We start from the raw sequence: 18,636 nt of genomic DNA on the forward strand, positions 1-18,636 counted from the left end.
GAGGTAAAAGCTGTAGCCTACTTTTCTGAATCTGGTGGACCGGTTGCAGTTGTTACGCTGCTGGAGAAAATAAATCAATTAATTGGAAATAAATTAATTGGTCAAAAGTAACTAAATGAAGTTTATCAAATTTATTTGATCTACATTTGTTAAACTTGACTTCTTAAAGGAGCAGCATCTGTGTTTTCTTGCCACACCGACTTTCACAATCAACTAACTGTGTTACCTTCAATTAAAAAATGCTTCATATGTCAAATATGACTTAAATAAAATTTTCTTCCTAATTTAACTTGAAATTGGCCCTCCTGCTCTTTCTGATGCTCCGCCTCCAGGAAGTCACCCCAACATGGCTGCTCTGTTAACCTTTTAATGTTTTTACCTGCGCTGCTCTGAGCAGCAGCTCCTATAAGGAGCTCAGCAGATGTTTGCTAATTGCTGCTGGCTAGTCTGAAGGAGCTGAGTGGGGGAGGAGCTGTGCCTCAAAGGCGGAGCTGGGTCCACCCAGGGGTTTTAACAGTTGAATGGTTGCCATGGAGATTAAAGGATTTCTCAAACATCAAAGCAGCACTCCAGAGAAAAACTTTAAAACGAGATTTAAGGATTAAATAATTTTACAAAAAACTGCCCCTTTAATAAGCTTCATAAATTTCATAAATACTTCATAAATACTTGTGACCAACCTCTCCTGACCCCACTAGGGACAAAGGTGTGCACAAAATGGATGGCTGGATGGATACTAGTGATCAATTAATATAGTCTATATATTTAAGTTGGATCAGCTGTTCATTTTTTTCAGTGCAGGCTGACCATGCCTCCCTTTGTTACTCTCCAGTTATTCATTATTAACAGCTTTATCTTTTCTCTCCAGACTCAGGAGGCAGGTCAACTTCAGTGCTTTGACCTAAAACTCTGGAACATAACTGAACCCAAACCGTCAAGAACTGGGAGCACTGGGAGCACTGGGAGTTCTGGGAGGTGTAATGAAAACTGGTGATCAGAGGAAATAAAACTCCTCCAAAGTAAAAGTGAGCAGAAGTTGAACAGCAGACGTATCCACTCATGTTCCTCTCATTTTCCCCTTCCAATCAGAAACAGTGAGAGAAGCCTAAAGTCAAGCTGTCTTTTAAAAGGGGGAAAATCTTAAAAGTGTGGCATGCATCTAAATTCAGCCCAGACCAGTCCATCCTTCTAACTGTTGTACAGCAAGTCCCTCAGGTTTTCCTCTTTGAGTTGATTGGATGTTTTCTTGGGTTTTGTTGTCAGACTGAAACTGTCCAGTTCTTCTTCATCTGCTCCACATTCACTTCCTGTTTGTGTTTGCTGACATCCTCTCTGTTTCCTGTCATGTTTTTTTTTTTCCATCAGACTCAGACTTTTAAAAATAAATCACGTCAAACTCCTTTCCAGACATCAGCAGGACGTTGGCTCCAATGGCCAGGATCCATGGCTCACGGCGGTCCGACAGCGCCACCATCAGGCCGTCTTCATCCACCATCAGGCCGTCTTGAAGCTTCAAATCAAGCTTGAAACATGTATCGCTCCTCCTTTAGTTGTCAGAAACCGTCTCCTGCCGAGAGAAACCTGACATCAGCCTCCTTCCTCCATGAAAACAAAAAGCTGAAACATGTTTTTAGAAAGTGGGTCAAAGGAAGAAAGACTGGAATATGAAATTAGGACAGTTTTTAATGATTCAAAATATTAGAAAAGTGCAGATGAATGAAATGCTAACTTTGGTAAAAACACCAGAGAATTGTTCAGATGGGACCAGCAGGGGGCGCCACAGTCCAGAAAACGCTCTTCAGCAAAAACAGGATCTTTTTACTACAATGACAGTGTGGAAAAAACTCTTTACATTGGAGTTAATAATCTGTGATGACATTGCTTTAACTGATAAAAATAATTTGTTTGATCATTTACAGTTTAAATTGAACCTGTTAACTCACAGCGACTCCTGAAGAAATCCTGCTGATAGGAACATAAACACTTTTATTCTCCATCATCTGTAATTCACTTTAATGACCACATTCCCCCTTAAGCTAGAGAGACTCTTGTACACTTGTAGGTAAATGTGAGTTCAAGTTTAAGACGTGTTAAGTTATTGCAAAAAATAAATCACTTTATGAGAAAATTGTGTGTTTTTGTTTTTGACAGAAATCATTACTAAAAAACAAAACAAAACAAAATCAGCTCCACTGAGGGGGCCCCTTGGTGGCTCTGGGGCCCTAAGCGGCTGCTTGGTTTGCTTGTGCCTTGGGCCGCCCTGTATAACATTTAAAAGAGTATTTCTGTTACGGAGGCATAAACTTTGAACAGAAACTCAGTAGTTTGAAGTAGAAACCACCTCAGCTGTTACAACCTATTCATTTGTCAGATAACTCTAACTGCTGAATATCTACAGCACACTTTAAAAACTGAGACCTGCAGTGAAGATGTGTCTGAAAGCAGGAGCATTTCTACCCCCAAATTACAAACAAAGTGTGTAGAGAATATGAGTATGAAATACGAATATCTTACAAGCTGTGAATCTCAAACATGTAACCTTTGAGCAATCATTATTTTATTGAATCGCACTTCTTGAAATCTGAACTGACACTTTAAAGCGAAGGTGGTTCAGGGCTGCTGTCCTGAAACGTTTAGATTGTCTAAACAATAATAATGTCAGTGAGCAGCCAGGTTCTCCAGAGTCCTGCTAAAATGATGACTATTTGACTCAGATCTGAAATAAAAACACCAGGATTGGAGTTAGCATCCCTGCTTATTGTGGTATGAAGAAAAGGGAGAAAAAATAAAATAATGGAGTAATTTGAAGTTAATTTAAATGTTATTTTAATTAGGTTTGTTATGGTTAAATATATGTTTACTTTAGTGCAACTCATTTTTTTGTGTGGATGCAACTTCATGTTTAACTTTGACAAAGTCCAATTTTGAGTATTTAAAACTTAAAAAGCAGCATGTGAAGATGAATAAACATATCTAGATACATGTACTAACATGTGCTAGTGGTTAAATATTATTAAATGTTCAATTGTGACGTTTGCCTGTTGAAATTCTAAGTTATTTCATGTTAAAACTGTGTATTATATTCCGTTGTGTTGACCAGAGGGTTGCCATGGTGACTGAATGTTTCCGGCCTTAAAATAATTAAGTCAAAAGCAAAATTCAGATTCACTTTATTCTGGTAAATAAACAGCACTGCATAAAATTAAACAGCAAGACATTTGTTCAGTGCTTTATTGAACAAAAGTATTTGTAAAAATATAAAGTCCTTACATTTTAAAGTATTGCTTTGAATAAAAAGTTTACTAGTTGGCTCATAATAACCCATTTATTAAGCCCAACTGCCTTTTTTGCAACTTAAATAATATGTTAATAGTTTATTTGCCCCTCACCATATTTATGAGCAATACAACAAACAGAGCATAACCAAGTACACAACATTTACGTTAAATAAATCTTTCATTTTAAAAACATTGCAATAGTTTTTGTAATTTTTTTCTAATATGTTTAATATGAGGCTTCCAACTAAGTTTTTCTTTAATGAGTCCTAAAATGTTGTCTCTTAATACACTTGATCAATTTTCGTTTCATATACATGTAACTTTACATTATTGTAGAGCCAATTACCACAAAATACCATAAATTTAGATTTTAAAATTTAATAAAAATCTATTATAACTGAACCACTTTTTAAAACTTTTAAACTTTTTTCTGTTTGTAGTGGTTTGTCCATATTCCTTCCAGAAGAAAAGAAGTTTATCATCCTCATAATTTTCTGGATACTGTAAAAATATAGTTTAAATAAAGTATGAGTAATTACACATGCATAAATATACTTTTTATTTACACATATCTAATGCATTAAATATAAAATTGTTTGGATAATAATTTGCTTATTTGATTTGATAATTCTTCAACAACTAATAATGAATCTTATTTTAAGAAAAATATCCCAATGAAAACTAAAGTTTGTATGTTTGGAGAAAAAAAAAACATTTCCAGCAGCTTTTATGCATTTTCATGTTTAGCTTCTTCATCAGTTATAAATGGAAACTAATTAGTTCTTCAGTTTCAAAACTTGTATTATTCAGCAGCTTCTGAGAAGTAAAATGTTTAATAACAACAACAATATTACTAATTCTAATAATAATAATAATCTGTTAGTCATTGTTGATAGATTGTGGAGTTTCTCCCTGTGACGTGGTTGGATGAACAGAATCATTTCTTTCATGCACAGTAAACCTCTAATTGGTGCTGTTTTGTTCTGTTGGACTCAAACTGATGACTGGACCTTTCTGGGCTGAAACCACCCGGTCAGAACCTTTTTCACTTCGCTGGACTGAACTCCGTAGATGATGGGGTTCAGGCTGCAGGGGATGATGTGGTACAAGATGATGGCCAGCTTCCTCTCCTCTGTGAACTGCGGGAAGCGGTGCAGAGCGATGCTCACCTTGCTACTGGTGAACATGATGATGTAGACGACCAGGTGTGTGCTGCAGGTCCGTAAGGCTTTGCTGTTGAGGGATTTGCAGCGGCGGCTCAGACACACGGCCATGATCTTGGCGTAGGTGATGACCATGCTGCCCACCGACACCACCGACAGAACCACGGTGAAGGTCAGGCCGTAGATGTTATTGATCTCCACGCTCTCGCAGGACAGCTTGAACAGTGAGGCGTTGTCACAGTACGGGTTGGTGATCAGAGTCCTGCAGCGGCTCAGCCGGATGGTCAGACCCAGCAGAATCCCCACCGGAACCAAGGCCGACCCCCAGGCAGAGACGGTCAGTTTCATCACCATCCTGCTGGTCATTATCACAGAGTAACGCAGAGGATTACAGATGGCAACATATCTGTCAAAGGCCATGATCATCAGCATCGTCTGCGTTGAGGTGCCGTACATGTGGACCAGGAAGGCCTGAACCACACACTGATGGTACCCGATGAGGCGCTCAGCCGGCGGCCTCAGGACGTCTGACATGACACGAGGCAGCACAAGAAAATTTCCTAAAATATCATTGAATGCTAGACTGCAGTACAGCAGAAACATGGGCTGATGGAGGCTTCTGTTAACTACGATCAAAAGGATCATGCCAGCATTGGTGACCAGAACAAACAGGAAGGAGAAGAAGAAGAAGAAGAACAAAGGGAGCCTGGAGAACTTGGTGACCATCAGCCCCTCCAGCTGCAGCGTAAGGCTGTTGAAGGTGGAGTTTTCCATTCACCTGGAATTTTTATTTGAGAAAATTTAACATTTTATCAAATAAACTCAACAGTTCAATCATCCAACTGTAAATCTATGAGTTACAGGTTAACATTTCATGAGAACCAGTTAGACAAGCTGGTACCTGCTGGTTTCCAGTGGCTCCAAACAGAGCTGCAGACACAGCCTGGGATCCTTTTTATACCAGAAACTATTCAACCGAGAGAGTTGCATCAAAATGGTTCCCATAGAAACTGTCACAACATAGAGTTACCATGTAGAGGAAAACAATGACCTCATCAGACTTGAAGTTCAGTCTCACAATCTGCTGCGATTCTAAAACAATAAACGTCATCGTATTGTTTTCCAGAGTACATTTTACTACTCCTTTGATCCAAAAAGAGCCTTCAGGATCCCAGCAGCTCCCAACTTATGGAAGACAAACCAAACAGCAGAACTGTCTGACTGGCAACAGGAAACTGGTTTCCTTCCTCTGGTGGAAACCAGAGAGAGGAAAACAATGACCTGTGTCATTTCTGAACACTTTACTCTAAACCTGCTTTCTGAGGCCACATTTTTTAATTGATGAAATCTGAATTTGTTTTGTGTCGTTGTTCATAATGTGAGTGGAGGAGTTCCGGTTATGTTGTGTGCTCTTATTTTGAAAGGTGAGGCTGTGCTGTGGTAGCCATGTTTGCCCTATAAGAGTTTCCCTCGTGCTGGAGACTGAAGGGAAGTTTGTGATTAAACGGAGATGAGTTTCGTCTATTTCAACTCTTATCGTCCCACTGGACACGTTTGAAACTCACATCCGACACACGACTGAATGATGTAAAGCATCAAAATGGTGCTGTCGCAGCACTCTGTTTACGGCAGAAAGATGGCCGCCGCAGCGCTCTGTTTACGGCAGTAAAGATGGCCGCCGCAGCGCTCTGTTTACGGCAGTAAAAATGGCCGCCGCAGCGCTCTGTTTACGGCAGTAAAGATGGCCGCCGCAGCCTGTTTACGGCAGTAAAGATGGCCGCCGCAGCGCTCTGTTTACGGCAGTAAAGATGGCCGCCGCAGCGCTCTGTTTACGGCAGTAAAGATGGCCGCCGCAGCGCTCTGTTTACGGCAGTAAAGATGGCCGCCGCAGCGCTCTGTTTACGGCAGTAAAGATGGCCGCCGCAGCGCTCTGTTTGCGGCTGAGAGAGACAAATGAAGGAAGCTGATAAACTGTAGCAGCTAGTGGAGCGTATTTTTTTTGGATTAACTGACAATGGTGTCATGTGTCCCTGAAGTAGTTCTTCATTTCATAGTTACGGTCTAATTCATACTGGTGGATGATTTTCATTTATATAGAACTGTTTTTGTAAATCAGACTCATTTGACTGAGTTAGATGGAGATTTCTGCCTCCAAACTCTGCAAAGCCCTGATGAAGATCTAAATATTTGGTTCTAGATGGTCCAACATCGTCTCTGATTCTGTTTTCTCTTAGTGAATTTTGTTGGTTCAAAGAACTAAACATTCCACCATGATTCTGAGGTCCCTTCACTCCATTTATAATTCACCTTATTCTAACTGTTATTCGCTACTGGTTAGGTTAGTATACACACTATAAGGCTGAGTATGTTGGGTTACCTCCATTCACACACTGACCCTGGATGCCAACTGTTATTACAGTTAACATAAAGGGTTTAATTTGGTTGGCCAACCCTGAAGCAGCTTTAGCATCGTTAGCTTCGTCCAGTCGGTTTAGGGCAGAGTGTCAGTCTGACTCGCAGTCTCTGCTTTAATTCATCCTAGAGGTTTTCTGCCAGGTTGGGATCAGGGCATGGGGGTAATGTTTTATAAATTAGACTGCAGAATTAAAAATGACTCTATAGGGTCACACCCAGACAGGCAAATTTATAAATCCAGCAAAAATACCACAAAACACAAAGTGACTAAAACAAAACCAATATGAACTATTGGTTCTTCAGCTGCCTCCATGGTTGAAGACCATATCTACCTTCAAAGAAAACATTACAAGCCTACTGTTCCCTGAAATGTTTGCTCTGCTACCACTTGGTTAGTGAGCCAGAAAACTCCAACTGTGAGAGACACCAAACCGAGTAACAACAATGTGTTCAGACCCAGGTTTCCTTCTGAAAGAATTTAAGATTAGCAGAGCTTTCAGCTCCTTTCCCTGTATTAGTTAAACTTGCTCCAAGAATGAAACATACATCAAGAAGCTAACTGGGCATGACGTAGCATTAGTGCTAACATTCTAATTCTGTTCAATTTGGCCGCTCTGAACTTAATAAAAGAGCTTCTGGTTTGGAGCAAGCTGCCAAATGACTGAAAAAAAGTTCATTTCACTGAACCCTTTTGAATCTAAATTAAATCCTTGAGGTGAATTTCATAAAATACAACTTCTTCCATTTATATTCCTTGTAATCTTTATCAGGTTTGAATGTATATTTGGACCTAAAGTGAAAGTTTTGTGGCATTGATTTCAGTCATTTTTATTTCACTGACATAAGTAATGGAGTACCTTTGTGAAGAAGAAATCGTTTGTCATTGTGAATATTAGCTGTCATATCTACTGGATGAATTGTCATTGAATTCAATCTATAAGTTCATTTAAAGCCAACTGGCTGTTGATACTAATACAGTCCTTTCTATTGGTTATTTCTCGTTTACATTTCTTGCAGACATCCATTAATTAAATGGATAATTATATTGATAGTTCCAGACCACAACACCAAAAAGCTGAGGTAATAACATGTCTCAACAGATGAGTCAATCTGCAGCACTTTCAGGAAGAATGAAATACTAGATGAGGAGAAAATGAACTGATTGTTTTACAAAATGAATGATTTAATTAATAAAAAAACACTGTGTGAAGGAAAATTATTTTATTGACTTAAAACTGTCAAAGACCAGACGTTAAAGTACCGTCAATTACTTTAAAGTATATCTGACTACAAAGCGTACTACAAATATAAAGATGTGGACTTTACATTAAAAGGATGCAAATTGTTCATTTTAAGCAAAAGCATTCATTGTAATTAAATGCTTCACATACAAGAAACATAATTAAAACTAACTAAAACATGATATAATTAATGTCAGGAATTCCTTTGAAATAATTTTCTATTTTTCAGAAACTGGGGACAATGCGTCGTTAAATCTTTATCTTTAAATTTTTCCACAGTAAGCAGAAAAAAACCCAACAAACCAACAAAAATAGATTTGAGACATTATGCTGACAGAACCTTTCTGGAGTGGAGCAGCTTGGACAGAAACCGTTTCATCTCTTTGGACTGAACGCCGTAGATGATGGGGTTCAGGCTGCCGGGGATGATGTGAAACAAAATAAGACACACTTTCCTGTACTCTGAGTATTCAGGGAAACGATGCAGCGCAATGTTCATTTTCCCAAAAACAAACATGATCATGTAGACAAAGAGGTGTGTGCTGCAGGTCTTCAGGGCTTTACTGTTCAGAGACTTGCTGTTACTGGTCAGACAGACAACAGTGATCCTGCTGTAGGTGACAATGATGCTGCCGATGGAGGCTGTCAGGAGGAGCACAGTGAAGGTCAGACCGTAGATGTTATTGATAACCACACTCTCACAGGACAGCTTGAACAGTGAGGCGTTGTCACAAAATGGGTTGGTGATCAGAGTCCTGCAGCGGCTCAGTCGGACCGTCAGGCCCAGCAGAATCCCCACCAGAACCAAGGCCGACCCCCAGGCAGAGACGGTCAGTTTCATCACCATCCTGTTGGTCATTATCACAGAGTAACGCAGAGGATTACAGATGGCAACATATCTGTCGAAGGCCATGATCATCAGCACCGTGTGGGACGTGGTGCCGAACATGTGGGAACAGAAAGCCTGAACCACACACTCATAGTAACTGATGAGGCGCTCAGCCGGCGGCTGGACAATGTCCATCAACACACGAGGCAACATGACAGAGTTTCCCAGAATATCATTAAAAGGCAGGTTGCAAAACAGCAAATACATGGGCTGATGGAGGCTTTTATCAAGGATAATCAGAGCCACAATCCCAATGTTAGCTACCAAAATGAACAGATAGACGAACAGCAACAGGAAGAATACAGGATACATGGACGCCTCTTCCACATTTAACCCTTCAATCCGCAGCATGTAGCTGTTGAAAGTGTAGTTTTCCATCATTACTAGATGCAAAAACCAATGAACAGTTGAAAGGTATAAAATTTGTTAAATCTTTTTATGGAAAGTTGTAGGACTTTGCGCTCAAAGTCTATCAGAAACGCTCAGTAATTTAATGCCCAGATTGTACCTTTAGTTTCTCCTGACTTTCTATAATGAGGTTCACTTGCTCTCTAACTGGCACTGCAGAAAATCCCAGCATCCCTCCCCAGTTTATAATGACGGAGTCAGGGAAGCTGTGGAAAGGGGAAGTCCCAATATGGAGGAGGTGCCACTGGAGATGGTCAACAGTTTTCAATCTGTTTGCAACTAGACAGAACAAGGTCAAGTGTGTTGATTCAATTAAAATGTTTTAGCTAGAGTTCAAAGGAAAAAGGTCCAAACTCTACAGAGTCTGAACTTTATTTTATAGGTGTATTCAGACAGCAGGATCGTTTTCCCACTTCAGCTCAGCTGATACCAAGGCTGCTGGAAAACACCAGCTGAGTTAAATGCTGTGAAGATTCCTGTTTCCAAGTCCTCCAGTCAGAGGCTCAGGAGAGTTCACCTCCATCTTACGCTGCTGTCTTTTGTTGTCAGATGACATGGTGGAGATGGGAGCAGGAGTTTGCACTGCAGTTAGTGGGTGGACAGTTCAATTCATCTGCCTCTGTTGTTGTTTCCTAGGTCAAAGACACTTCACCCCTCTTGCCTGCTGGTGGAGGTCAAAGGGCCCAACAGGTTGCATGGCAGCCTTGCCTCTTTCATTCTGCTCCAGAGCAGCTGTGCCATTATGCAGCAGTTTGCCACCATCAGTGCATGAATGTGTGTGTGAGTGACTGTAGTGTGAAGCACTTTGGGGGCTTCTGGATGTGTGCACAAGGGTTCTTCTCCATCTCATGATGTAGCTCCTGAGTTCTGTATTGAGATGATCCAGGAAATCCTACCGCTTCGAGGTTTCTCTTGTCCAATATGGGCAAACCTCCCGAAGCTACGGTAAAAATAATCACCAAGAGAGGTTGAAAGTGAAAATTCTGATACACCCCAGGTCCAGACTGGCCCAGGAAAGTTACTCATGTTCCTGTCCTTAGTTGTCAGATGGTAATGGTCACCCGGTCTGGAAGACCATTGTCCATGATGACAATAGTCATCTGGGACTCCCAGATCCAGACTGTGACTAACATAACCTGTCTTGACAATTTTCTCCAGAAGAGCAGAGTCCTCTGTAAAGTTGTGATGCTGTGCAAAGGCTTCAAGCTCTGGGGCCTCTGAACTGACAACGAGGTGAGCAGCAAGGTTGGTTTTGTTTTACACATGCACTGAGCAGCCACTCGATTAGGTAAACATTAATATTTCTGTGTTGGACATGGTTTGCCATCCGAACTGTTGATTTGCTGCAATTTTATCAACTGCACATAATTCAAGTACTGTGAGATGACTCGCTGTGTTTGGTTCTGGTTCTGGGGAGCCAGAAGACCTCAGAGGTCTGTGTTGCTAAGACATTCAGGATTTATAAACTAACGACAGTATTTTCTATTCTCTCCGTGGAAGGACTTTAGAACTGGGCTGATGTTCTCCATCTTTCTGGTTTCAGTCAGAACGTTAGCTGCAGCTATTGAGTTTGTCTACAAAACTGCAGTGACATCATTGCAACAGATGCATTGACTCTGATGCAGTAATCAGTGCAACTGAGATGAACGCATGGATGAGTTTCTTTACATTTTGCTGGAATATTTGTGTCTAAGTCCTGGAAATGTTCTTCAGGTGATGGAAGGCCGACTTTGTAACTGTCTTTCTTACGTCAGTCCATGATTCATCAGTTGATTCTAAATCTGTCATAGCTACATTTAGGAAAAGGAAACATCCACCCTGGTCACATTCAACACCATTTTCACCATTCAAATTTAAAAATGGTCAGAATGAAGTCAGCACTGCTAGGTTAGGTGGAGATGCACCGTTGACTCAACACCAGTTTATTGGCGTGGCCTGTGGGCTTTAGTCTCCATGACTACCAGCATGTTGTCACAGCGCTACTCTCAGATGAATAGACAAATTTATATAAAAATCAGCCAAGACAGACCTCTCCTACAGTCAAGGTGGTTTATCTTTGCAAGCGTATGAAGGATAGAAATCCCAGGTAAATGTTGGGGTTATACTCAAACATTTTGAATATGTTGCTTTCATCAATCTACATTTGGTGTCTAAAGGAACAAATCATTTTGCTCGTCCTGAAAGATGTCTGTCTAATTTTTTCATAATTATTTTTCATGGGGCAAGAAAAAAATCTTGATGTTCTCATTTGGTCTTTCTTTCAGGTTGATGGAAAATGAAACCTACAATAATGTGGCCCTCCAGTTGGAGGGGTTAAAGGTCATAGAGACATCAGTGTACCCTGTCTTTTTGTTTTTCCTCTTCTCCTATCTGTTCATAATGATACTGAACATTGCGATTATAATCCTGGTTGGCATTGATAAAAGCCTCCATCAGCCCATGTATTTGTTGTTCTGTAACCTTCCAGTTAATGACATCTTTGGGAATTCAATCGTTGTGCCCCGTTTGCTGTCGGACCTCCTGAAGCCGCCCTCAGAGTTGATCATCAGTTACTATGAGTGTGTGGTTCAGGCTTTCTGCACTCACATGTTCGGCACCACGTCCCACACGGTGCTGATGATCATGGCCTTCGACAGATATGTTGCCATCTGTAATCCTCTGCGTTACTCTGTGATAATGACCAACAGGATGGTGATGAAACTGACCGTCTCTGCCTGGGGGTCGGCCTTGGTTCTGGTGGGGATTCTGCTGGGTTTGACCATCCGGCTGAGCCGCTGCAGGACTCTGATCACCAACCCGTACTGTGACAACGCCTCATTGTTCAAGCTGTCCTGTGAGAGCGTGGCGATCAATAACATCTACGGTCTGACCTTCACCGTGGTTCTGTTCACCTCCTCCATCGGCAGCATCGTCTTCACCTACAGCAGGATCACCATGGTCTGTCTGACCAGCAGGAACAAGTCTGTGAACACTAAAGCCCTGAAGACCTGCAGCACACACCTGCTTGTGTATCTCATCATGCTTTTCTGTGGCATACTGATCATCGTGTTGCATCGTTTCCCTCAGTACTCGGACCAGAGGAAAATGTCAGCCATCTTGTTTCACATCATCCCCTGCAGCCTCAATCCCATCATTTATGGAGTTCAGTCCAAAGAAATAAGAAGATTCCTCTCTAATGCGTTCAGATCTAGAAAAGTTTTATCTTCATCTTGAAAAAAATCATATTTTGTGGTTTACAAAAGTTGTCTAGAAGGAATTGAGAAATAAAATGTTTTCTTTAAATGCAAACAGCTGTTTTTTTATTTTTATGACCCAAGATTTAATAATCTAAAGGAGAGTCTGAATTTAAATGCCTGAGTTGTTTTTTTGTGTGTGTTCCTTATATAACATTGAACTTTAATTGGTCATTTTTATGCTTTCATGATGTAAAATTACCTTTTTATCTTGGGTCAATTTTCTGTCATATTTTGATCTGTTTGATTAAAGAATAAAGATTTTATTGCATTTGTCTTTCTGTAACCTAAAATCCCAGTTAAAAACTAAGAAGTAATTTAATGTATTTTTCCCAATTAAATACCAACAATTGTTGGTATCGTTGGCCTTTCATATAAAAGTTTCATTCAAAACATAAAGTGTTTCTGAAAACTTCTTCCTGTTGAAACTAAAACACATTCAGTTGGTCTGTTTTGTGTCCAGAGAGTCAAACTTTGTTTCAGGCGCTCAGGGGACACAGCGCCCCCTGGTGAGCAACAGGTTTCATCAGTATGTTTTGAATAGAACAGTGTTGAAGTTTCCAGAACAAAGAAAACCATTAATGACTCCCAGTGTGAGCTGCTCCATAAAAACACTTACCAACAGTTTCTGATAATTAACCCAGAGGGAGGAAGATGTTTATTACAGTTCAGACAATAACCTGATTACAGAAACTGTTGATGAAAGATCTCCTCAAACTGTGAAAGACTTTAACTTATTTTGTCAGCGTTTACCAAAGTCTCAGTCTGAAAACACAGAGCTTGTGTTTCTCCTTTAGCCAGCAACAACAAGCTCTTCAATAAATTACAGTTAAACAAACAAAGCAATAAACATGTCAAATAATTTAAATCCTGAGAGACAGCGGCGGTGAAGACATGCAGCCGTCAACATGTACAAACACAGAGAGACATCAGACCAAAGAGTCTGCAGAGACAGAGAACCAGGTCAAATCAGTCTGTTTGATTTCATTAGTGTTCTGGTCACTCACACACCTGAGAGCCTTGAGGCCTGCAGGGGCCAAGATTACAGTTTATAACTTACAAAACTAAAGCACAGTTGTCTGATATGTTATTGAATCGGTTTTTAAATTTCCTTTTCACTTTCTGGATTCAGTAAATGTCTCCACATAAAAGGGGGGAGTTGATGCTATTGAACAGAGTATGAACTCTGTTCAATAGCATTCAATCTTTATACTATTGAATACTGTAAAGATCAAGAAGCAGGAAAAACATGGAACGTTTCTTGGAGAAACTTCCTCATATTCAGTAAACTCCAGAATAATACACACTCCTGGATAGTTTAAGTTGAAAACAAGCGATGGTCAATAAATTGCTCCTTTGAGCTGGAAGTAGTGTTGAGATTATTGAAGGACCAGTGGGCATTACCACCACCATGAGCTCTAGATCAGGGTGATGGTATGGAGGCTCTCCAACTTCAAAGACCAGGCTGAGTTTTGATCAAAAAGGATAAAAAGGAATTTCAAATATGTTGTTTTAGTTCATGAATCATCTTATTAGAATAAATCTTATATTTGCATCTCTGAGGGGCCCGCTGACCTATGACCCCAAACTACTATCAACTCGAGGAGCACACAGAGATTTCTTTTTTCCTGTAGATGTCAGAAGACAGGAAGGGTTTGGACTCAAAGCAGCAAACAGGAAGTGAAGCATAAAAAGTTATTTGTGAAGAGATTGAACTTTGAAGGTCTTTCACCTCACCGGTTTGTGTTCAGGGAGTCAAACTGTTCCAGGTGTTTGGGGCTCTGGGGCCCACCGGTGGTTTCATCAGTCTGCGTTCCAACAACAAGCAGGAAACAAACACGTTTCTCAACAACAGTGAGCATTAATGACCATAAAAGCCCAGAGGACTAACTATCAACAGTTTCTGATGATAATTAGTCCTCTGGGAGGAAATGTGACTGGAGACGTTTCTGTGGGGATTCACATGTTGTCACATATGAGCTTTGATGAAACACTCACACTATGTTCGAGTCATGACAACATAAAGGTCAGGGAAACAAATCCAAACATAAATCTGAATCTAAGAAAGTTTGTCATGTAAACTTGTAAGAAGACAATGTGCTAAAAGAGAAAATGTTAAAAAAATTTTAAATAAAGACAATAATAATTCAGTTTCAGGAAAGAAATTATTTCAAAAAGCAGCTGTCTGGTCCAGACTGAAAATCACTGGATCTTTAAACAGAGTGAAGATCAACATAAAACCAAACCAGTACAGGAAGGTCCTGCTTGGTCATCCTGCGTTCAACAGTAGAAACCGTCCAAGAGGATTCAGAGCTCTGGACGATCTCCAGACGACTCTGGTTCAAATGATCACACAGTCATCTGGGAACCTAAAACACACAAATACAACTAGGGAGGCCGCATGGCACCATAATGAGACAGAGAGTCCCTGTCCATCGTCCCCTGAACACCTCAGAGTCTAATTCAATTATCTCACTGGTCACAGTGGAAAGCAAGAGATTTCTGAGGTCCTCATTAGACCAACATGAACTCCTTTAATGCAGCATCAGAAGAGTCATTGGGGGAAATCCTGGACAGGCCTCCAGTCGCCCACAGGACTACCAACTGTGCACAAATCTAGAGGGACCACTTAACCCAGCAGTCAAGTTTTAGGACTGGGAAAATGCCAGAGTACCTAGAGAGAGCCCACATATTCACAGGGAGAATGTGTGACCCCCATGCAGAATGACCCCCAGCCAGGATTCGAACCCGGGACCTTCCTGTGCTTCCAGATGTCCTACTGCACTGCCCACCACTGTGGTCTTCACAACACAAACAAACAATCACTGGACTGAATAGATTACTGACTGGACAAGCCAAAGGCCAGATTAAAAATGTTCAAACCCAAATGTCATGAACTCTGAGGGCAGGACGACCACAAAGAGTCTTACAAATACAAAATACTGCAGTAAAAACAAACATGAGTGATTGATGGGATGAGCAGAAGGCCAAACTCAGCTGCTGCAATGGGGATATAAAGATGGAAATAGGGGAAGGACATTGTTGAAGGTTTGTTAATCACTGACCAGCTAACAGACTGAAGCAGGACACACCTCCATGTTAGAAAAAACAGATTTGCAACTTTGGAACAAACTAAATTTACGGCAAAGTCGCAACATGTATAAAAAGATGAACAAACTGTGAAGGTCTGAACTGAAATCATGTCAAAGTTTGTGTCTTTATGTTGCATCTCTTAACACATTGAAGTGACTCTTCAATGCTCTGTGGTGTTTTGCCCAAAAACTGCAGATCCCACATTAAAGACTGGAGAAACCAGAATGAAGAGGATTTCAAAAGTGTGAACGCCTCCAGCATTATGAAGTGAGTTAAAGTTTATGGAAGAACATGCGTGGTGTGACGTAATGTTGCAAGGTGCTTTTGGGTGGATGGTTTGATTTCTCCCCCTCCCCACCGGTTTAGTTTTACTCTGAATATTCTCCCCACTGATGATCCAGGTCTTTATAAAACTGAGACTGAAGCTGCTGTTTCCTTTCAGACAGTCGGTCTCTGAACAGAACGAAGGGAACTAACTGGTAAATGGTTATAGTTGTGTTATAAACAGGTAAGTTGGCCTTCATGATGTGGATGCTTGTTTAATTCGTTTGTTAATTATCTCTGCATGTAAAAATGTCCTCCTGTTTTTTCTGCAGGTTGATGGAGAACTATACCTTAAACAGCTTTACCCTCCAGATAGAAGGGTTAGATGTCGCAGAGAGATTTTTGTACCCTGTGTTTTTCTTCTTCCTCTTTTCTTACCTGGGGATAATGATGCTGAATGTGGGGATTGTGATCCTGATATGCCTGGACAGAAGCCTCCATCAGCCCATGTACCTGCTCTTCTGTAACCTGCCGTTCAACGACATCCTAGGTGTCTCATACATGCTGCCCCGCCTGATGTCGGACATCTTGCTGCCGCCGGCTGAGCGCCTCATCAGTTACTATGAGTGTGTGGTTCAGGCTTTCTGTTCCCACATGTTAGGCACCACGTCCCACACGGTGCTGATGATCATGGCCTTCGACAGATATGTTGCCATCTGTAATCCTCTGCGTTACTCTGTGATAATGACCAACAGGATGGTGATGAAACTGACCGTCTTTGCCTGGGGGTCGGCCTTGGTTCTGGTGGGGATTCTGCTGGGCCTGACGGTCCGACTGAGCCGCTGCAGGACTCTGATCACCAACCCATTTTGTGACAATGTCTCATTGTTCAAGCTGTCCTGTGAGAGCGCGGCGATCAATAACATCTACGGTCTGACCTTCACTGTGGTTCTGTTCACCTCCTCCATCGGCAGCATCGTCTTCACCTACAGCAGGATCACCATGGTCTGTCTGACCAGCAGGAACAAGTCTGTGAACACTAAAGCCCTGAAGACCTGCAGCACACACCTGCTTGTGTACCTCATCATGCTTTTCTGTGGTATTTTTATTATAGCTATGCATCGTTTCCCTCAGTACTCGGACCAGAGGAAAATGTCAGCCATCTTGATCCATATCATCCCCAGCAGCCTGAATCCCATCATTTATGGAGTTCAGTCAAAAGAAATTAAGAAATTCCTGTCCAAGTTTTTTCAGTCTAGGAAGATTTTTTCTTGGTCTTAAAAACTAATGTGTTCAGGGAGTTAATCCAGGATAACTGTCTACATTAGAAGTGAACTGATTTATTGGCCCTGATTTCCTTCATTTTAGGAGATCAGCGATCGGCCGATTCTGACATGAGAAGTCGATCTTATCCTCCGATCTCATACACCTCAGCAAAGGTCTACAGAGCCACTGTCCCTTCTTGTTCTCTCATGAGAGACGTTTGTCTGGCCGACCAGCCCACCAGGTCAGCTCTGCATGTTTGCAGTTAACAATAGTCGCCCCACTGTTGCCAACTCAACACATTCTTCAAATATTTAGCAACATTTCAACAAAAAAGATTGTTTTCAGAATCCGCAGGTCAGACATGTTAAGGATCAGTTTACAGTGATATCAGCTGGACTAGAATCCTGTTTGTCTCTGTCTGTTCCGACCACGTCCAGCTGAACTGAACTCTGCTTCTCAGAACCGTTTCTCTGTCTCCACCCACAACAGGCAACCCAGCTGAGAAACTCTTTAAGCTTTTTTTTTTTTTTTTTTTTTTACCAGCAACATGTTAGTTTCAGTTTCTTTGGTCAAGTTTGTGAAAAATCCCCACACTAACATTTTTAAAAAATTAGCTCCGACACAACGATTTCTTAAGATGCTTTCACATCTTCCTGCATGGTTAGAAGATGGTTAGAAGGCAACACGGTGGAGACTCTGGAGTGGCCTAGTCAAAGCCCAGACCTCTTCACAGCAGAGCCCCAGCAACCCAGCAGAAGTATCTCAGTTTAATGGGAAGAATGGGGAAAGCTAAGCAGCCTGACTGACTGTCTGCTGGTACGGCAACCAGAGGTGCCAAAACTACATATTGACTGGAAAGGAGGGGACAATTATGCAATGACTTTTTTTTTTTATTGATGTAGAATATTTTTATTTGAAGTTCATTATTTAAGCAGTTTTTCCTTTGACAATTAATGCTGTTGCATGTAACTATTTCATTTATGTATTTTTGAATATTTGTTAAAATAGACTGAGCCGGAATGGTGTTGGGGTGAAGGGAGGAGGTGGAAGAGATAAATGTTTTCACAGATTGTCTGTTTTATGTTAATGTGTCACAACATGGTGACTTTACAAAAGATATATAAAGAACAGATTTTTCATAAAAGTTTCATACTGTGGCTTTAAGGCTGTAGTATTGTTGGGTTTTCTTATAAAATCAACCATTCATGACTGATTTACAAAATAAAAAATAAAACATCCAAGGGAGTGAATCCTTTTCACTGACACTGCTTTCCAAAAACATCTGAAACGTTTCTGAAACATCGTCCCACAGGTCCAGAGTTCTGACTGGAAAACTTCAGTCTGGATTCAAGTTTTCCTATAGAGGTAATCACCCCAAAGATAGAG

General features: G+C 41.0%; 4 protein-coding genes across 4 annotated transcripts; 2 read left to right on the forward strand and 2 right to left on the reverse strand.

Annotated features, from left to right (window-relative positions):
- Positions 1-3,970: 3,970 nt before the first annotated feature.
- On the reverse strand, positions 3,971-5,385 carry LOC122845105 (olfactory receptor 146-like). The gene is made up of 2 exons (XM_044141161.1): positions 5,343-5,385; positions 3,971-5,219 (listed from the first exon to the last, which is right to left on the reverse strand). The coding sequence occupies exon 2, from the start codon at positions 5,213-5,215 to the stop codon at positions 4,271-4,273; it is 945 nt and encodes a 314-aa protein (XP_043997096.1). The 5' UTR covers positions 5,216-5,219; positions 5,343-5,385; the 3' UTR covers positions 3,971-4,270.
- Positions 5,386-8,422: 3,037 nt separating this feature from the next.
- LOC122845106 (olfactory receptor 146-like) lies at positions 8,423-9,367 on the reverse strand. The gene has a single exon (XM_044141162.1). The coding sequence runs from the start codon at positions 9,365-9,367 to the stop codon at positions 8,423-8,425; it is 945 nt and encodes a 314-aa protein (XP_043997097.1).
- A 2,292-nt stretch (positions 9,368-11,659) lies between these two features.
- Positions 11,660-12,607, forward strand: LOC122845107 (olfactory receptor 52D1-like). Its single transcript, XM_044141163.1, has one exon. It carries the CDS (start codon positions 11,663-11,665, stop codon positions 12,605-12,607), a length of 945 nt encoding a protein of 314 aa, XP_043997098.1. The 5' UTR covers positions 11,660-11,662.
- A 3,686-nt stretch (positions 12,608-16,293) lies between these two features.
- LOC122845108 (olfactory receptor 8U1-like) lies at positions 16,294-17,265 on the forward strand. The gene has a single exon (XM_044141164.1). It carries the CDS (start codon positions 16,294-16,296, stop codon positions 17,263-17,265), a length of 972 nt encoding a protein of 323 aa, XP_043997099.1.
- Positions 17,266-18,636: the final 1,371 nt, after the last annotated feature.

The sequence above is a fragment of the Gambusia affinis genome, linkage group LG15, assembly GCF_019740435.1.
Source record: "Gambusia affinis linkage group LG15, SWU_Gaff_1.0, whole genome shotgun sequence".
Taxonomy (NCBI): domain Eukaryota; kingdom Metazoa; phylum Chordata; class Actinopteri; order Cyprinodontiformes; family Poeciliidae; genus Gambusia; species Gambusia affinis.